At 40.8% G+C, this 19,449-nt stretch overlaps 1 protein-coding gene across 1 annotated transcript in view; it reads left to right on the top strand.

The window, feature by feature from the left end:
* The window catches only part of tyk2 (tyrosine kinase 2), a 170,228-nt gene that overhangs the window by 89,432 nt on the left and 61,347 nt on the right, over positions 1-19,449 (top strand). Inside the window, exons 3-7 of the mRNA XM_059992311.1 lie at positions 3,463-3,586; positions 4,911-5,052; positions 6,330-6,493; positions 7,682-8,063; positions 9,561-9,740. Coding sequence (XP_059848294.1) covers positions 3,463-3,586; positions 4,911-5,052; positions 6,330-6,493; positions 7,682-8,063; positions 9,561-9,740 — 992 coding nt within the window. The remainder of the gene's footprint in view (positions 1-3,462; positions 3,587-4,910; positions 5,053-6,329; positions 6,494-7,681; positions 8,064-9,560; positions 9,741-19,449) is intronic.

Raw genomic sequence — 19,449 nt, 5'->3', positions numbered from 1 at the left:
GTAAAAGTGGCAGGCAGGCAAATCCAGGGCAAAAAGCAAAAAGAGCCACTTTTCAACATAATTGTATAATGGCTAAGAGTGTTGTAAAAACAAGCCTGAAGGCTTTGAGTGTCAATGCGAGGAGCATTTTTAACAAGGTGGATGAATTGAATGTGCAGATAGTTATTAATGAATATGATATAGTTGGGATCATAGAGACATGGCTCCAGGGTGACCAAGGATGGGAGTTCAACATCCAGGGATATTCAATATTCAGGAGGGATAGACAGGAAAGAAAAGGAGGTGGGGTAGCATTGCTGGTTAGAGAGGAGATTAACGCAATAGAAAGGAAGGACATTAGCCTGGAGGATGTGGAATCGATATGGGTAGAGCTGCATAACACTAAGGGGCAGGAAGCGCTGGTGGGAGTTGTGTACAGGCCACCTAACAGTAGTAATGAGGTTGAGGATGGCATTAAACAGGAAATTAGAAATGCGTTGTGGTGAACTATGTGCCTGTCTGGACACGCTCCCTGCTGAATGCTCCTGTGGCTCCTCCCACAGGCCCCTGTATAAAGGCGATCTGAGGCCTGACGCTCGGCCTCAAGTCTCCAGGACATAGTATGATGGACACTCACTCCTGGTTCCTTCTTCCAGTCAATAAAAGCCGATATCTCGCCTTACGTCTCAGTGTGAGCTATTGATGGTGCATCATGCGTGCAATAAAGGAACAGTAGTTATAATGGGTGACTTCAATCTACATATAGATTGGGTGAACCAAATTGGTAAGGGTGCTGAGGAAGAGGATTTCTTGGAATGTTTGCGGGATGGTTTTCTGAACCAACATGTCGAGGAACCAACTGGAGAGCAGGTCATTCTAGATTGGGTATTGAGCAATGAGAAAGGGTTAGTTAGCAATCTTGTCGTGCGAGGCCCCTTGGGTAAGAGTGACCATAATATGGTGGAATTCTTCATTAAAATGGAGAGTGACATAGTTAATTCAGAAACAAAGGTTCTGAACTTAAAAAAGGGTAACTTTGAAGGTATGAGGCGTGAATTAGCTAAGATAGACTGGCAAATGTTACTTAAAGGGTTGACGGTGGATATGCAATGGCAAGCATTTAAAGATCGCATGGATGAACTGCAACAATTGTTCATCTCAGTTTGGCAAAAGAATAAACCAGGGAAGGTAGTGCACCTGTGGCTGACAAGGGAAATTAGGGATAGTATCAAGTCCAAAGAAGAAACATATAAATTAGCAAAAAAAAGCAGCACACCTGAGGACTGGGAGAAATTCAGAGACCAGCAGAGGAGGACAAAGGGCTTAATTAGGAAAGGAAAAAAAGATTATGAGAGAAAGCTGGCAGGGAACATAAAAACTGACTGTAAAAGCTTTTATAGATATGTGAAAAGAAAAAGATTGGTCAAGACAAATGTAGGTCCTTTACAGTCTGAAACAGGTGAATTGATCATAGGGAACAAAGACATGGCAGACCAATTGAATAACTGCTTTGGTTCTGTCTTCACTAAGGAGGATCTAAATAATCTTCTGGAAATAGTAAGGGACCGAGGGTCTAGTGAGATGGAGGAACTGAGGGAAATACATGTTAGTAGGGAAGTGGTGTTAGGTAAATTGAAGGGATTAAAGGCAGATAAATCCCCAGGGCTAGATGGTCTGCATCCCAGTGTGCTTAAGGAAGTAGCCCAAGAAATAGTGGATGCATTAGTGATAATTTTTCAAAACTCCTTAGATTCTGGATTAGTTCCTGAGGATTGGAGGATGGCTAATGTAACCCCACTTTTTAAAAAAGGAGAGAGAAACTGGGGAATTATAGACCGGTTAGTCTGACATCGGTGGTGGGGAAAATGCTAGAGTTGGTTATCAAAGGTGTGATAACAGCACATTTGGAAAGAGGTGAAATCATCGGACAAAGTCAGCATGGATTTGTGAAAGGAAAATCATGTCTGACGAATCTTATAGAATTTTTTGAAGATGTAACTAGTAGAGTGGATAGGAGAGAGCCAGTGGATGTGGTATATTTAGATTTTCAAAAGGCTTTTGACAAGGTCCCACACAGGAGATTAGTGTGCAAACTTAAAGCACACGGTATTGGGGGTATGGTATTGATGTGGATAGAGAATTGGTTGGCAGACAGGAAGCAAAGAGTGGGAGTAAAGGGGACCTTTTCAGAATGGCAGGCAGTGACTAGTTGTGTACCGCAAGGCTCAGTGCTGGGACCCTAGTTGTTTACAATATATATTAATGATTTAGACGATGGAATTAAATGCAGCATCTCCAAGTTTGCGGATGACACGAAGCTGGGCGGTGGTGTTAGCTGTGAGGAGGATGCTAAGAGGATGCAGGGTGACTTGGATAGGTTAGGTGAGTGGGCAAATTCATGGCAGATGCAATTTATTGTGGATAAATGTGAGGTTATTCACTTTGGTTGCAAGAACAGGAAAACAGATTATTATCTGAACGGTGGCCGATTAGGAAAAGGGAAGGTGCAATGAGACCTGGGTGTCATTGTACACCAGTCATTGAAGGTGGGCATGCAGGTACAGCAGGTGGTGAAAAAAGTAAATGGTATGTTGGCATTCATAGCAAAAGGATTTGAGTACAGGAGCAGTTGTACAAGGCCTTGGTGACACCGCACCTAGAATACTGTGTGTAGTTTTGGTCCCCTAATCTGAGGAAAGACATTCTTGCCATAGAGGGAGTACAGAGAAGGTTCACCAGATTGATTCCTGGGATGGCAGGACTTTCATATGAAGAAAGACTGGATTGACTAGGCTTTTGCTCACTGGAATTTAGAAGATTGGGGGGGGGGGGGAATCTTATTGAAACGTATAAAATTCTAAAGGGATTGGACAGGCTAGATGCAGGAAGATTGTTCCCGATGTTGGGGAGGTCCGGAACGAGGGGTCACAGTTTAAGGATAAAGGGGAAGCCTTTTAGGACCGAGATGAGGAAGAACTTCTTCATGCAGAGGGTGTTGAATCTGTGGAATTCTCTGCCACTGGAAACAGTTGAGGCCGGTTTATTGGCTATATTTAAGAGGAAGTTAGGTATGGCCCTTGTGGCTAAAGGGATCAGGGGGTATGGAGAGAAAGCAGGTACAGGATTCTGAGTTGGATGATCAGCCATGATCATACTGAATGGTGGTGCAGGCTAGAAGGGCCAAATGGCCTACTCCTGCACCTATTTTCAACGTTTCTATGGAGTGATGCAGCAGCGCTCCCCAATCAGCACTTTGCAGCTTAACTACCCAGCCCTAACCTACACACTGGAATGGAGGCCAGATGGGGGGTGTGGGGGAGATCACAGGCCACCTCATTCTGTCATGGCTGGCCACCTGCACGTAGACCCTTGGAAGCTGTCACAAGAGGCACACAGTCTCAAACTTCCATTGCTGGCTGTGTTAACCCCAGACATGAATTGAAGGCAAGGTTTAATATTATGATGTATTTTCTCTCTTTCAAGCCATTTCCCCACTGTGCCATAGTTTATACGCATTATGTGACGTAAAAGAAAATCTTTGGTATCCTCCAAATCACGTCTTCAAGATCAACAAGGACCTGTGTCTGACGCTACATTATCGCATGAGGTACATGGATTGTGTTCAAATTTCTCACTACAGTATTCTCTTAATTGCATTTTTTTGCTATTTTTATATAACCTTTACAGTTGATTCTTGCCAAAATAGATATTATGGCAGAAATATAATTGGGGCATGGTGAATGTGCGTAGCTTTGTTTAATATAGTTGAGTTCAATATCACTGCTCCTGGCTCACTTGTCTCTTGTTCTTATAGGCCTACTAGTGTTTTGTGTTTTCCAAACCTTCACTGTTTAGATCTAAATTCTGTAATGTCTTATCTCATCATTGTTGTCTCAAGACCTAACAACTTTCATGTCACATGCCAGTGATATTAAACCTGATTCTGATCTTGCTTAAATAGACTTATTCTCCCTCCCCTCACCACCCTGTGTCCCTCGTCCCTTACCACTCAACTTCATTGTTCCTATCCCTCCTCCCTAGATTTCGGGAAATGCCTTCAAAGGTTCAGTCTTCAAAGTGTACTTATTATCAAAGTATGTATACATTATACAACCCTGATATTCATCTTCTAACAGGCAGCCACAAAACAAAGAAAACCAAAATAACCCATTTTAAAAAAGACTGTCAAACACCCAATGTGCAGAGAGGGAGAAAAATCACACAAATAATAAACAGAAGCAAACCGTGTTCTGAACTGAAGCCCACAGAGTCCTTAGTTCAGTGCAAAATGGAGCAGTAAGCTGAACAGCCCTAGGCCCCGACACCTTGTCCTTTACGGTCATGCCAGAGCCTAAATCCAAGCATCAGGATCAGTGGCTTTAATGCGCTCTGGGGCTTGGATCTTGCTGCCTCAATTTGGCCTGTACTTGACCTTTCCAATTCGGCTGGAGCTCAAATTGATCGAACCTCTGCTCTTCCTCATTCTCGGTGATGGGCCTGCTGCCTCGCGTCACCTTAGTTCTGCCACATCAAATTGCCTCCAAGTCCAAAGAGAAGTTACAGGCTATTGCTTGCGTTGATTGTTTGCCAGAAAAAAAGATTGACTAGTAAAATATTTAGTTGTTTTCCTTATATTTTGAAAAGACTGCAGCAAATTAACCATAGCTTCACCCACTTCTGCTGCCAGAGTTCCCTCTTTGTATCCCTTCTAAGCAAGCTTGGGACGTTTCTCTATGATAATGACAATAACTGACTGTAAGTTGTAATCCAAGGACATGCAGCATTTGGCCAGACGTTCTACCTTTAGTTAGTACAGGTTGTTCTTGCTTGTTTCCAGAATGCAAATCAATTATCAAGTGAATGATGGGTTAGGAAATACTGCTGACATTACATGGACAGCATCATCTAATAAAAATGTTTTCTTTCTGCAGGTTTTATTTCAAGAATTGGCATTGCCTGACTGAAAAAGAATCTTGGGTACAACGATGGACTCCAAAGAAGGGTGATCCTGTCAAACTCGACCAAGCCAGCCCTCTGTTTGATCACATGTCACTGAATTATATATTTGCACAGGTGATTTAAGCCTTTGTATTTTTTCCACATATAATTTCTGCATTGCACAATAGAGGGCTTGGTATCAGAGGAAATAAAGACAGACAGTTGTGGAGAAGAATGCAGACAAAAATACACAGTATGCCTGGCAGCTCGAAGGATTATGGTGGCAAATGAGACATACCCAAAGTGCTGGAGAAGGGTTTCTGCTCAAAGCATTGACTGTTTACTCTTTTCTATAGATTCTGCTTGACCTGCTGAGTTCTTCCAGCATTTTGTATGTGTTGTTTTGGATCTCCAGCATTTGCAGATGCCCTCGTGTTAGGAAATGAGACAGCTATTTGGACCATTGCATCAAGAGTGGTTCTTTACAGATCATTCCAAAAAGCCAGATTTGCTGATCACTTAGTTCCACTGGCAGCCCTTCAATAACTCGACTAAGTGGTTGTCACAAGTGTAACAGTAGTCTTGTTAACCCTCTAGTTAACTTACAGTTTGATTAATGTACCCTATAAGTAGTGATGTTTAATGCTCTGACTCCATTTTACTTTTTTGTGAACCATGAATTTCCTCATCCAGTTAATGTGAATTACTTATTCCTTAACCATGGTGTTTAAAACCCTCAAATCCCAAATTCATGTTGGTTTCACTCTCATATTATTGATAGATTCTCCATCTCCATCTGCAGCCATGTGGACTTTGTGTTCTCTGCCCTTAATGTGAACACTGCCATGATGTATGCAGTGTGCAGACATAATGTGGCACTTAAGAGCAAGTTTCTTTAGAATTTTTGACGTGAAACATCAGAGCAAATCTGACGCTGTTCTCACTGAGTGCTCTTTATACGGAAATTTTAAATTGGGTTATTGGAGGCATTGAGGCTGAGGAACCCTGGAATCTCTTTATTATTATCCCTAGTTCACTGGAGTAAAAGAACAAGGAACTCTTTGAACGTTCCTCCTCCTATCCTATCTACAACTGTATGACATCCATGCAATTTTGGTGGATTGGGAAAAAAAGTTATTCTTGTTGAAGTTAAAGGAGTTTTTTTTTTGACCAAAGTTACCCTTCAACTAATGCCACCAAAACAATTTAATTGGACATTCATCCACATGCTGTGTGTGGAGTCTTGCTGTATGCTACCTATTTTTAGGGAACACTCTGTATTTAATGGCCACTCACTGACCGTCTTGTGAAGGTGGTGTTTTAATATGCATTTCTTTATCATCAGTTTCTCCGAGTTTTCTCTGCCAGTTCTTCCAGTGGAGTCTGACTAGTGCTGCTTCCATGTGTTTCAGAGTAAATATGATTTCATAAATGGCATTGCTCCGCTCCGAGAACTGCAGAAAGAGCAGGATGTACACGTCTTCCAAAATGAGAGTCTGGGAATGGCCGTTCTTCACCTTTCATATATCGCAGTCCAAAGTGGCCGATCGCTGGGGGATGTGTCTAAAGAAGTGAGGTGTGTGAGCAAGCATGCAAGAAAGTATCTCAAACTTCATTGCTTTAGTGACAAAACGTATTATAGAAATATGCATGCACAACAGACCAAATGGATTATTTGAATTTTATTAATAATATTGCTGCCAATAAGACATGTGAGGGCACTGGATAAAGTGGTGGTGAGTTTTCAATATTCAGGAGGCAGTTCTGTGTGTGGAAGAAGAAGAGGGAATGAGAGCAGCAAGGATACACATTCTCAACCAAGGAATTCAAGCAAGCAGTGAATGCTTGTCATACAGACCTAGAAGGAGAGAGAAAAACAAATAAAATAAGAATCAAAACAGAGCATTTTGTATAAGGTGAATAAATAGCTCAGAGTGGTTGTCCATGAAGAACTACAAATACAATTCATTTTTTGATTCTAGGGATCTAAGGATCAAGAGAAGATTAATAGGACTAGGGCTACACTCCCTGGAATTTAGAAGAATGAGAAATGGTATTACTAAAGCATATAAGATTTTGAAAGCGCTTGACAGCCTATTGCAGTAAGAATATTTACATTGACAGAAGCAACTGAAAATAGGTTAAGAGCCCTCTGAAACAGAGATATATAAGGACTTCCTTATCTTGTGGGCTGAAGGGCATCAATTTTATTTTATTTTGATGTTGACTCTAAGAATTTTTAAGGCTCAGAAGTGCTTAAGGAGGCTGTGGGATTTGTCAGGAGATTTCGTTGAAGTTAAAGATCAGATTACCAGTGATTTTAAGTGGCAGAACAGACTCGAGGCAACTTTGGGTCAGACTTATACATGCATCTGTGGCCTGACCTAACATTTTTCTTCCCTCAGACTGAGCTTGATCTGCCAAGTATTTCCAGTATTTTCTGCTTTCTGTTTAGATTTTAGATTTACAGGAAATAGAACTCCCCCAACCCCCCCCCCCCCCGGCCCCCGAAGTGGTCAAATTACTTATTGCTATTCTGGTTTTTTTTGTCTAATTCTGTTTCCGTTGTCTGCCTGGGCAGAGATGGAAGTAAAATTGAAGAAACCTAATATTCACCGAGGCTTCAGGAGAAACTGGTTGCAGGTGGGAGTCCCGCATTGCTACTTATGCCACCCAAAAGGGAATTGGGTTCACACGCTTGTTCTGTCATGAAGCTTTTTTGAGATGTTGTCCTTGATCAGCTTCCTCTGTGCTTTTCCATCAGTTTTAAGGAGTGCATCCCAAGGGTCTTTCGTACAAAAATCGAGAAGAGCAATCCCTTGACTAGGATCCGCCTAAAACGTGGTTTTCGAAAATTTGTGAGGGGCTTCCAGCTGCCTGCCGCTGGTTGTGGGAAGATGATCCAGCATGATATTATATTCAAATATATCTCCACTTTGGAGAACCTATGCACCAACTTTGGAGGCGAGATCTTTCAGGCTCTGTACTTGGAGGTGCTGCCAGAAAGCAGTAGGACTCCTTACATAAATGGCCGGTATTATGTGAAGACCACAGAGGACGTTTTCTACCCTGCACAGGTTACCCAGGAATATGAAGTGCTGGTGACAGGGACAGAGGGTATACAGTGGAGAACGTTGAAGAAGGAGGTGAGCGCTATGCTTTAGGGTGGTGCAGAAATTCTTTATCAGATTGCAGAGTTGTGTATTAATGTGGGGTTGTGCTTAAAATGCAGATCACCAGAGCATCGGTGAGCCTTTGCTGTTTCTAATTTGTTTCCTTGCAGCTCTGATTATTTTCCTTATTTTCAAAGATGTTTTGGTCCCTGTACAAACCATCCAACTAGCTGAATGTAGGGACTCTGCCTGATGTTCTTTGTCAGTAGGTTTGTTGCTTATTAACCCTGAAAATGCTGGAGTCTTGGGAATTTTTGAAAATGGCAGATATGCGGGATTCCACAGGTTTACCTGTAAATTCCAAAATACTTCTGCAGATCCACTAAAAATATGGCACACACCCAAGGTTCTGCTACCTTTACTTTTGATCCCCTGTAAATACAAACATACACATGGCATTCCCTTGCAGATACTGATATACTCCTGGGGATTCCTTGCAAATATTGATAATGCTCCTGGAGATCCCTTGCAAATAATAAATAACCTGTTCCTGAAGTTGCCCTGCAAGCCTGGACATGTTCCCCAAGATCCCTTGCAAACCCTGAAGTATTCCCCAGGATCCCTTGCGAGCCCTGTTCTGCTGTTCACTGCCTGCTTTTGACATTGCCATTGTTATTATTGTTGTAAACATTAAATATAAAAGATGCAACTTCTCAGTAAGTAACAGAATTCAGAAATAAAGAGTGTTTTGAATCCAGCTTCATATGGATGGAAATATGAGTTTTGTGCACCGACTGCACCTGTGTCTCATGGGGTCTTGGATTTTAGCAGAGAAAATGGTATTTCCATGCCACTTGCCATTAAATTCAAAAGCTGCAAGTGGCATGGTGGCTCTGTGATTCTGTTTGGGTATCACTGTAATGACTTTTCATTGTGCCTCTGCCCCAACCAGCTGTAGGTTAAGCAAATGTATTTCCTTAAAGCCATTGATTAAGCACATATGTGTGAGAGGGAAGCAGCTGATGCAATGATATGGTGACTCATGTCTTTCTTGTGCGTGGTAAGCCTCTGCAAATAATATTCTGATATGTAATGTATTTATTTGTTTCACTGAGGTTGCTTTAGGGATAAACATTGGTTAGCACCCAGGAGAGCTTCCCATTCTTCAAAATGAGGTTATGGAGTCTTCTGTGTTTGCCAGGGAAATGCACATAATGGTTTAATCCAATAAGTGACAGTTTTCAACTGTGCAACACTGCCTTAATATTGGCTTGGGTTATATACCCCTTAATCCTGAATCAGGGTTGAAAGACAGAATGTTCTGTGTCATAAGTGGACCCTGAAAGTCATGTAAACTAATGACTTTAAACTGCTTGTAAACTTGAATCTGCACTGCTTGTTAATTTCTGGCTTTAGACCAGAAACACTCTATTTGGTGAATTATTTTTCATTTATAGCGAAGTATCCCACAAGATGCAAGTTGTTTGAATGTGGATATATCTGATCTTGTTCTGCCTTTTTTCAATACAGCCTCTACCTGTCAAAAAACCTGGATGGAAAGGAAAAGCTGGAGACCACAGTAATAAACTCAATGAAGCAATGGAATTCACTGAGAAGCCCTGGACGTATTTTTGTGATTTTAAGGAGATTACGCACATTGCCATTTCTGACTGTAGGGTCAGTGTTCATCGACAGGATAACAAATGTCTGGTGAGTGTTACTCTTTTAGTTTTCTCTTTCCCATCTTCCTCCTTACAAGGGTTTTAATATGGGTTCCCGATTTTGCTGCTTATTGTGAGAGTGGCCAATGGCTGCATTCAAGATTCAGATTTAATTACCACAAGTACATTGAAACATACAGTGAAATGCGTCGTTTGCGCTAACAGCCAGCATGCTTGAGGTTGTGCTTATTGGGTGCAGCCTGCATGTGTTGCCACACATTCCAGTGCCAATAAAACATGCTCACGATGCTCATCAGAACAACACAGAATGCAACAAGCATCAAAACAAGCTCCGTTCCTCCTCCCCACTCACCCACCCACATACATACACAGTCCTCAAACACCAGAACAGCCTGTCTTCAGCCTCCAGCTTGGGTGTGCACTCTCAGCAATTGGGCCTTTAACCTCCTTAGCGAACTCACAGAGATTCTCAGTCTTGGTGCTCCAATCATGGACCTCGATTTCTGACCGACCCTCAGGCCTCGGCACAATCCCAGGAACCACCGATCTCCAAACACTAGGCCTCAAGCTCTGGTCTCATTGATTCGTGTACCAGGGTCATTGCACCTCATTCCTCCTGTCCGCATAGAACTCCAACTCCAGAACCCACTGACTCGGGGAGGAGGGGGGCAATTTGGGACGTCAGCTCTTGTCCACATTCATCTGCTGACCTAAGATCCAACATCCAACCACAAGTGTTCCCACAACTGCATCACTGGCCTTTGAACACAGAGGGCAGAGATCTACACTTTGGTCTGACCTTTAATTCCCCCACTTTCCTGTCCTTGAGCCCTAACCTGACTCCTAAATCCATCCCTATGAATCTTTCTTAAAACAAAAACAACTAAAACTGAGCAGCGACCTCTGTGGAAACAACAGCTCAGAGTCCTCTTGAGATTTGAAATCTGAGCATTGATGGATCCACAGAAGCCTGGCATTGCTTAGTTGCAGTCAGGTTTGAGATTCACAAGTAAAGCTGATGTTCACATTTCTGTCTGTCCCTAGACTCCTAATTAGAAACATGCTCCACTACTTTGCCTATAATTGGGAGTAGGAAGTGTGGTATTATTGGCAAAATATTGAACTTGGGATTGTCAACGTGCTGTTTTAATTAACCTTTCTCGGCAAACAAAGGCAATAATATTGAGATCAAGAGACTGAATCTTAAGGCATTTAGTGTTTGAGGCATGTAGTGTTTGGGTACTTAAACAAAATCTAATTTTTTTTTTAAGAGTGCTTAATACAGTCAAAAATTGGAATTGTTTATATAATTTGCCTCTGTTCTGCATGGATTTATTTCCCATAAAGCTGCTTTCTGCAACAGAAATGCTAATTGCTTTGGGAGACAATATTGAAAGCTGGTCATTTTGGGAAGACTCCATGAGCTCCACAGGGTTCCAGGCAATTGTGCCTTATGAGTCATTGCATCTGGTGTCTGAAAACAATGCAAAAAGAATTTCCAAAATAAAAATCAGTAAATACTGGGAAAACTTAGCAGATCAGGCATGATGTGTGGAAAGAGAAATGGTCAAAGACCCTTAATCAGAACTGCAGATATCCAGCATTTACTGTTCTTAAATTTTCAAGTCGTTAAGTTTAGTGTCACTTTGACCATTAGCTGCTGGTATCGTACACAATAAAAACGAAACAATGTTCCTCCAGGACCCCGGTGCTACATGAAACAACACAAAGCTACACTAGACTATGTGAGACAGCACAAGGCTACACTGAACTACGTAAAACAACATAAAAACTGCGCTGGTCTACAGACCTACACAGGACTACATTTTTTTAAATTAGTTTTTTTAATACATTTTCTACATCGCTTCAGATTAAAAAAAACCCAGATCAAAATGAAGAACATTAATACAGTGCAAAAACAAACATACAATAATAATATGGTACAAAAAAAGATAATTGAGAAAGCACCCAAATTGAAGACATGTAAAATTAGTATCCTCCCCAAGCCCCGCAACAAAAAAAAAAGAACTGCAGACCAACCACAACACAATATAGAGAATATAAATCAGGGCATTCAAACCCCCAAAACTGTAAATACACTTAGCAACAGAAGATATTAATGCTTACTACCAAAAAAAAAGGAGCTGAAAGCAAGGGACTGGGAAAAAAACCTTAGTTAAGAGGAAGGTTATCAAAGTACTCAATAAAAGGTCCCCAGACCTTATGGAACTTTATATCCGAATTAAGAACTGAATAATGAATTTTTTCAAGGTCTAAACAGGACATGATATCATTAAGCCATTGAGCATGTGTGGGCGGGGCAACATCTCTCCATCTAAGGAGGATTAAATGTCTAGCCAGGAGAGAAGCAAAAGATAATATTCGACACTTAGTTGAACTCAGACGTAAATCTGTCTCACCCAAAAAATCAAACAAAGTAATTAAAGGGTTAGGTTCTAGGTGGTGATTCAGAATATACGATAATGTTATGAAGACATCTTTCCAAAATTTCTCCAAACTAGGACAAAACCAGTACATATGAATGAGAGAGGCCTCACCCCTTTTGCATTTATCACAAAGAGGACTAATATTAGGGTAAAATCAAGATAGTTTAGATTTAGACATATGGGCTCTATGAACAATCTTAAACTGTAAAAGGCAATGGCGAGCACAAAGAGAGGTTGAATTAACCGATTTGAGAATCGAGTCCCAAGTCTCATCAGATAAGGAGGTATTTAAATCATGCTCCCATGCCATTTAAATTTTATCCACAGGGGCACGTCGTAAGGCTGTTAATTTATCACGAATAAGTGATATTAAACCTTTACCTAGTGGATTACTAGAAAGAAAGAAATCCATAACATTTTTCTCAGGCATTTCAGGGAAGTTAGGAATTAAAGGATTAATGAAGTGTCTAATTTGGAAATATCTAAAAAAAAATGAGCATTGGACAGATTGAACTTAGCAGAGAGCTGTTGAAAAGAAGCGAAGCGATTATCAATAAAAAGATCTTCAAAATGTCTAATGCCCTTCCTATACCAATTAGACTCTGTTTTATAGTTTATGAAAGATTGGCAAAATTTTCACGAAAAAGAAACTTCCTTGTGACTGTGATCCCAAGATAAGTAAATTGATTATGAACTACTTTAAAAGGGAGATCACGGAATGTTAATTCTTGTGCTTCTTTATTAATTGGGAAAAGTTCACTCTTATGTAAATTAAGTTTATAGCCAGAGATCTGGCTAAACTAATCAAGAAGTGAAAACATTGGAGGTAAGGATGGAGACGGATTTGAAAGACAAAGTAATAAGTCATCAGCATAAAGAGAAACTTTATGCTCAACACCCCCCCTCCAAATCCCGGTCAATTGAGGACGATTTCAAAATGCTATCGCCAAAGGTTCTATAGCCAAATCAAAGAGAAAGGGACTTAAAGGGTATCCCTGACGGGTGCCACGTCTGAGGTTAACTAACTGGGTTTTCTGAAAATTAGTCAAAACAGAGGCAGTAGGACACAGATACAGCAATTTGATCCAAGAGATAAAACTTTGACTGAGGTCAAATTTTTCTGAAACTGCAAAAAGCTAGTTCCACTCTATACGATCAAGTGCTTTCTCCACATCAAGGGAAATAACACATTCAGGAATCCCAGTTGGAGGTGAATATAAAATGTTAAATAAATGCCAAATGTTAAAAAAAGGAAGACGGTTTTTAATAAAACCAGTTTGATCCTCAGAAATAATGGAGGGAATAACAGTTTCTAATCTACAAGCCAAAACTTTGGCCAAGATTTTAACATCAACATTAAGCAAAGAAATCGGCCTATACGAGGAACACTCTGTTGGGTCTTTACCCTTTTTTAATAAAAGAATAATAGATGCCTCATTAAAAGGTGGCAATTTACCATAATTAAACGAATCAGATAATACTGAGAATAACTGAGGAGAAAGAAGTGAAGAGAATGATTTATAAAATTCTACGGGGAACCCATCAGGTCCAGGAGATTTCCCTGAAGACAATGCAGAAATTGCAAAAGATATTTCTTCTAAAGATATAGGCGCATTAAGTTTAGCTTTAAAATCAGATGAAAGCGAAGGAATATTCAGATTATTTAAAAAGTGATCAACAGAGATATTCTCATTCAGAGATTCAGAGGAATAAAGTCAAGAATAAAAATTTTTAAATGCGTCATTGATTTCTAAGTGATCCGATGTAAGGTCTCCATTTTCCTTCCGGATCTTTGTAAAATGTTGTTTGGCTTTGGAACACCTCAGCTGATTGGCTAGAAATTTACCAGATTTGTCACCATGAATATAAAAGTGACTCTTACTTTCAAGAAGTTGGCGTTCAACAGGTTGAGTAGACAGAAGATTAAATTTAGTTTGAAGTTCTACACGCTTCTTGTATAATTCAGGATTCTTAGTTTGAGCATACAGTTGATCCAATTCTTTAATCTGATTAATGAAGTCTCATCGATCCGCACAGGACTTTCTATTAAGATTTGCTGTATAGGAGATTATTTGACCCCTCAAATATGCTTTCATGGCATCCCAGACAATCTGGGATGACATTTCAGATGATGTATTGGTGTTAAAATAAAAGGTTATCTGATCCTTAATAAATTTTAGAAAATCATCATCCGATAATAAAGTCGAGTCAAATCGCCAGTGTTTATTCCTTTGAGGGAGACCAGGAAAGTTTAAAGACAGAGTAATTGGAGCATGGTCAGAAATCAGTATACTCTGATAATCGCAAGAATAGACAAATGGAATAAGTTGATTATCGAGTAAAATGTAGTCAATTCTAGTAAAGGTATGGTGAACATGTGTGAAAAAAAAGAATAATCTCTCTCAGTAGGATGAAGGAAACGCCATATATCAGAGATACCATAATTGGAGAGAAAAGATTGAATAGCTAAGGCAGATTTAATAGGTAGTCTAGGAACAGAGGACAATCGATCCAAATTAGGATCTAACCAACAATTGAAATCGCCACCCAGTATGAGTTTAAGTCTGGTAATGAGGAGAAAAAACATTCAAAAAAATTAACATAATCAAAATTGGGAACATACAGGTTTGCTAGTACAACTTTAGTATTATATAATTTACCAGAAACAATAATAAAATGGCCATTTGTATCAGATATCTTATTATGGAGTTCAAAAGGAATATTTGAGTTAATAAGGATGGAGACCCCCCCCCCCCCCCCCCCAGCTTTGGCGGCAAAGGATGAATGAAAATGCTGACCCGCCCACTTTGACAAAAGACAAGAATTATCAAAACTACGAATATGAGTTTCTTGAAGGAAAGCAATGTCAGCTTTGAGTTGTTTAATATGTGAGAAGACCTTCCTTCTTTTAACAGAGTGATTCAATCCCTTTACATTCCAGCTCACAAGTTTAAGTGTATTAACCATTATCAATTGTTAGTGCATAGAAGGCAGCAGGCATATAAAAAATCAAGCAGTACTGTAACAGTCTGGGAGCAAAAATGTAAACATAGATCCGTAGAGTCAAAACAGAGACATGTCCTGAATAACAAAGGAAAGCAAAAGAAACAGTGAGTAGTGTTGGAACTGGAGAACCCACCCCACCCTCGCAACCCAAAACTAGACGACTACCTAAAAAAGCAGCTGGCTCTACCAAAAAAATTAACCTAAGTATGACTTCCAGTTCTGTGTCGTTAACAAAAGTTCCGTATAAATACTATAGCAAATAATAGCTAATTTATGCACTAGAAAACAGAATTACAAAAGGAACAACTTCAACAGAAGAATAAAACTTAATATAAAGAAAATCAGAAGAAAACCAAAACTAACCTACCCGCGAAAAATTATAAAAGATTTAAAGAAAAAAAAGGGAGGGAGAAAAGGGGGAAATTATAGATTCGAAGAGAGTACTTATCAACCATTTACAGAAAAAAAAGCAAAACTTAAAATATGAATCAACCAACAGGGAGGCCTTCAATAAAAACTCCAAACCTCCAAAACAAGTTAAAGTCGATTGTAGATCTTTATAGATAAAGTTATACAAAAATAAAATAGATTACACAAGTACAATCTAAAAGTCCACAGGGAAACATTAAACTTAGATTATCTATTTAGAAAAAACGCACCAAGTCCAGGGAGAGATTGACTACAGCCCTTAGAGTTTCAATAGATAATGTCTGAATTATTCAAGTAAAGTCTGAGTTCGGAAAAAATATTTTTACTTCGAGAAGTACTTATCAACCATTTTAGAAGGTCAGACAGGTTCCAAAGAAGACGGGGTGGCTGGAAGACTTCCAACAAATGCCTCAGCTTCCTTCACTGATTTAAATCACTTATAATCTCTAGTAGTAAGCGTAATTCGAAGATCGGCTGGATTTCGGAGAGAGGGTCTGAATCCGCAAACAAAAAGCACTTTCATTACACCTTTAAACTCAGCACGCATCTTCAGAACCTAGGGGGCAAAATCCTCCACAAAACGAATGACCGTATTTTGAAAAGCAAAAGTACCTCTGCGGCGTGCCTCCATAATCAAACTGTTTTTCACCTGGTATTGGTGAAAGCACAAAATTACCGGCCGTGGATGCGAACCCAGAGTTGCACGGGGAACATACATCCTGTGAGCCCTTTCAAGCTCAGGTGGAGTCGGAAGAAATTCTTTCCCAAAAATCTCACAGAGAAAATCAGAAAAGATTTTCACGGGAGAGCCCTGTTCAGTGGCCTCTGGCAAACCAAGAATTCGTAGATTGTGCAACGTCTGCTCCGGTTTTCAAGATCCACTATTTTGGAAAAAAGTTTACTATTCTTCTCCTTTAGGTTGGAGCAGAGAGTTTCAAGGGATTGAACATGGCGTTTTAAATCTTCAGAAGTTGAGTCAATGCAAGATAAATGTTCAGCAAGTTCATCCACTCTAGCATTGATCCGATCCAATTTGAAATCCAGCTGGTTGAAAGAAGTTCTAAATTCATTTCTAAAATCCATTAAAATCTCTTGTCAATGTTGTTCCAAAGCAGCAAGAATGTCAGCTGGCAAAGCTGTAGAAGTTCCCTTTTTCCCGGTTTTAGTACTTTTGGTAGCCATTATAAGATAGATGTGTTCGCAGGCAGGTAAAAGAGAACTAATAAAATACCTAACTAAGGTTTAAGAAGGGAGACATATAGTGCAAAGATAGGAAGAATGACGGAGCAAAAGTTCAGAGCAACTAAACAATCGCCATCTTACCGGAAGTCCACCACCGGACTACATAAAGTGCACAAAACAATGCAGGGCAGTACAATAATTATATAAACAAGACAATAGGCACAGTAGAGGACAAATTACAATATAATAATAAATGATGTAGATGTCGGTCTAGACTCTTGAGTATTGAGGTGTCTGATGTCTTGGGGGAAGAAACTGTTGCACAGTCTGGTCGTGAGAGCCTAAATGCTTCGGTACCTTTTACCAGATGGCAGGAGGGAGAAGAGTTTGTGTGAGGGGTGCGTGTGGTCCTTCACAATACTTTTAGCTTTACAGATGCAGCGTGTGGTGTAAATGTCTGTAATAGCGGGAAGAGAGACCCCCGATGATCTTCTCAGCTGACCTCACTATCTGCTGCAGGGTCTTGCAATCTGAGATGGTGCAATTCCCGAACCATGCTCTCAATACGTTCTCTGTAGAATGTGATGAGGATGGCGGGGTGGGAGATGGATTTTCCTCAGCCTTCGCAGAAAGAAGATACGCTGCAGGGCTTTATTGGCTATGGAGCTGGTGTTGAGGGACCAGGTGAGATTCTCCGCCAGGTGAACACCAGGAAATTTGGTGCTCTTAACGATCTTCACAGAGGAGCCAGCAGAGAGTGGTCTCTCCGTACCCTCCTGAAGTCAACAACCATCTCTTTTGTTTTGTTCACATTTAGAGACGGGTTGTTGGCTCTGCACCAATCTGTTAGCCACTGCACCTCCTCTCTGTATGCTGACTTGTTGTTCTTGCTGATGAGACCCACCACAGTCGTGTCAACGGCGAACTTGATGATGTGATTCGAGCTGTGTATTGTTGCACAGTCGTGGGTCAGCAGAGTGAGCAGCAGTGGACTGAGCACACAGCCCTGGGGGGGCCCCCCATGCTCAGTGTGATGGTGTTGGAGATGCTGCTCCTGATCCGGACTGACTGAGGTCTCCCAGTCAGGAAGTCTAGGATCCAGTTGCAGAGGGAGGTGTTCAGGCACAGCAGTTTCAGCTTTCCAATCAGGTGCTGAGGAATGATTGTGTTGAATGCTGAACTGAAGTCTATGAACAGCATTCAAACGTACGTGTCTTTTTTGCCCAGGTGGGTTAGGGCCAGGTGGAGGGTGGTGGTGATGGCATCGTCTGTTGAGCGGTTGGGACGGTACGCAAACTGCAGGGGGTCCAGTGAGGGGGGCAGCAGGGTCTTTATGTATCTCATGACGAGCCTTTCGAAACACTTCATAATGATGGGTGTGAGTGCAACGGGACAGTTGTTATTTTGGGCTGAGACCTTTCATCCCAGTCAGGAAGTCTGAGATCCAATTGCAGAGGGAGGTGTTCAGGCCCAGTAGTTTCAGCTTTCCAATCAGGTGTTGATTTCAAAATGAATTTCCATTTGGGACCATAAGTGAAGAGGAGTGACTCAGCTGTGACACAAGTAAAGATGATGTTCAATGAAATTGGACCAAGTTAGCAGATCTTAGTAACGAGCAAGGTAAAGATTCCTGTATTGAGTTTGTGGGGTTCAGAGTGAGGGTGCAAGTGTTGAGCATACATGAATGAATAAATTTATTTATATCTTATATCCATCCCACAACATGAGAGAATAAAAACCTTTGCGTTAAGACTCGATTGCAATGTACAGACATGTGACATGACAAATGAGGTTTAAGAAGTCATGTTGTTGGGGGGAGGGTGTGGTGTGTAAAATAGAGAAGAAATAATGAGAATAAGGCAGGAAAATTGCAGTAAGTGGTTGCTCATGTCAGGAAAATCAGAATCTGTATCTGGCCTTTGAGTAATGTGCCCAGGCACCTTTCTCTAATCACGCTAATTAATTAGGCAGAGAGGTACATCCAATCAAGCTAATTTTCCAGTTTCAGATCAAGAGAGAAATTAGGATCGGCGCAAAGGCCTGAAAGACAAAACTAATTTGCAAAGTTGTTGCTCATCTTGTTTTGAAAGGATGTGCACTGTTTATTTTTGCTCAAGTGTGGAGTGTGGTTTGCTCTCTTTGAGATTTCAGAGCTTGAATATTTAAGACCTTGGTCAGACCCCACTTGGGGTACTGTGTTCAGTTCTGGTCACCTCACTACAGGGAGGATGTGGATACTTTTGAGAGAGTGCAGAGGAGTCTTACAAGGACATTAACTGGATTGGAGGGTGTACCTTATGAGAATAGGTTGAGTGTACTTGGCCTTTTCTGCTTGGAGTGACGAAGTATGAGAGGTGACCTGATAGAAGTGTATAAGATGATGAGAGGCATTGATCATGTGGATAGCCAGAGGCTTATTCCCAGGGCTGAAATGGCGAACATGAGAGGGCACGGTTTTAAAGTGCTTGGAAATAAGTACTGAGGGGATGTCAAGGATAAGTTTTTCACAGAGTGGTGGATGCGTGGAATGGGCTGCCAAGTGGAAGTGGATACAATAGGGTCTTTTAAGAGCCTCTTAGATAGGTACATGGAATTTAGAAAAATAGAGGGCAATGGGATATTCTAGGCTGTCTCTAGAATAGGTTACATGGTTGTCATAACAATGTGGGCCGA

Source organism: Hypanus sabinus, chromosome 16 (assembly GCF_030144855.1).
Source record: "Hypanus sabinus isolate sHypSab1 chromosome 16, sHypSab1.hap1, whole genome shotgun sequence".
Classification (NCBI taxonomy): domain Eukaryota; kingdom Metazoa; phylum Chordata; class Chondrichthyes; order Myliobatiformes; family Dasyatidae; genus Hypanus; species Hypanus sabinus.
Note: the sequence above shows the minus strand (reverse complement) of the source record. Positions and strands in the feature narration are given on the sequence as shown.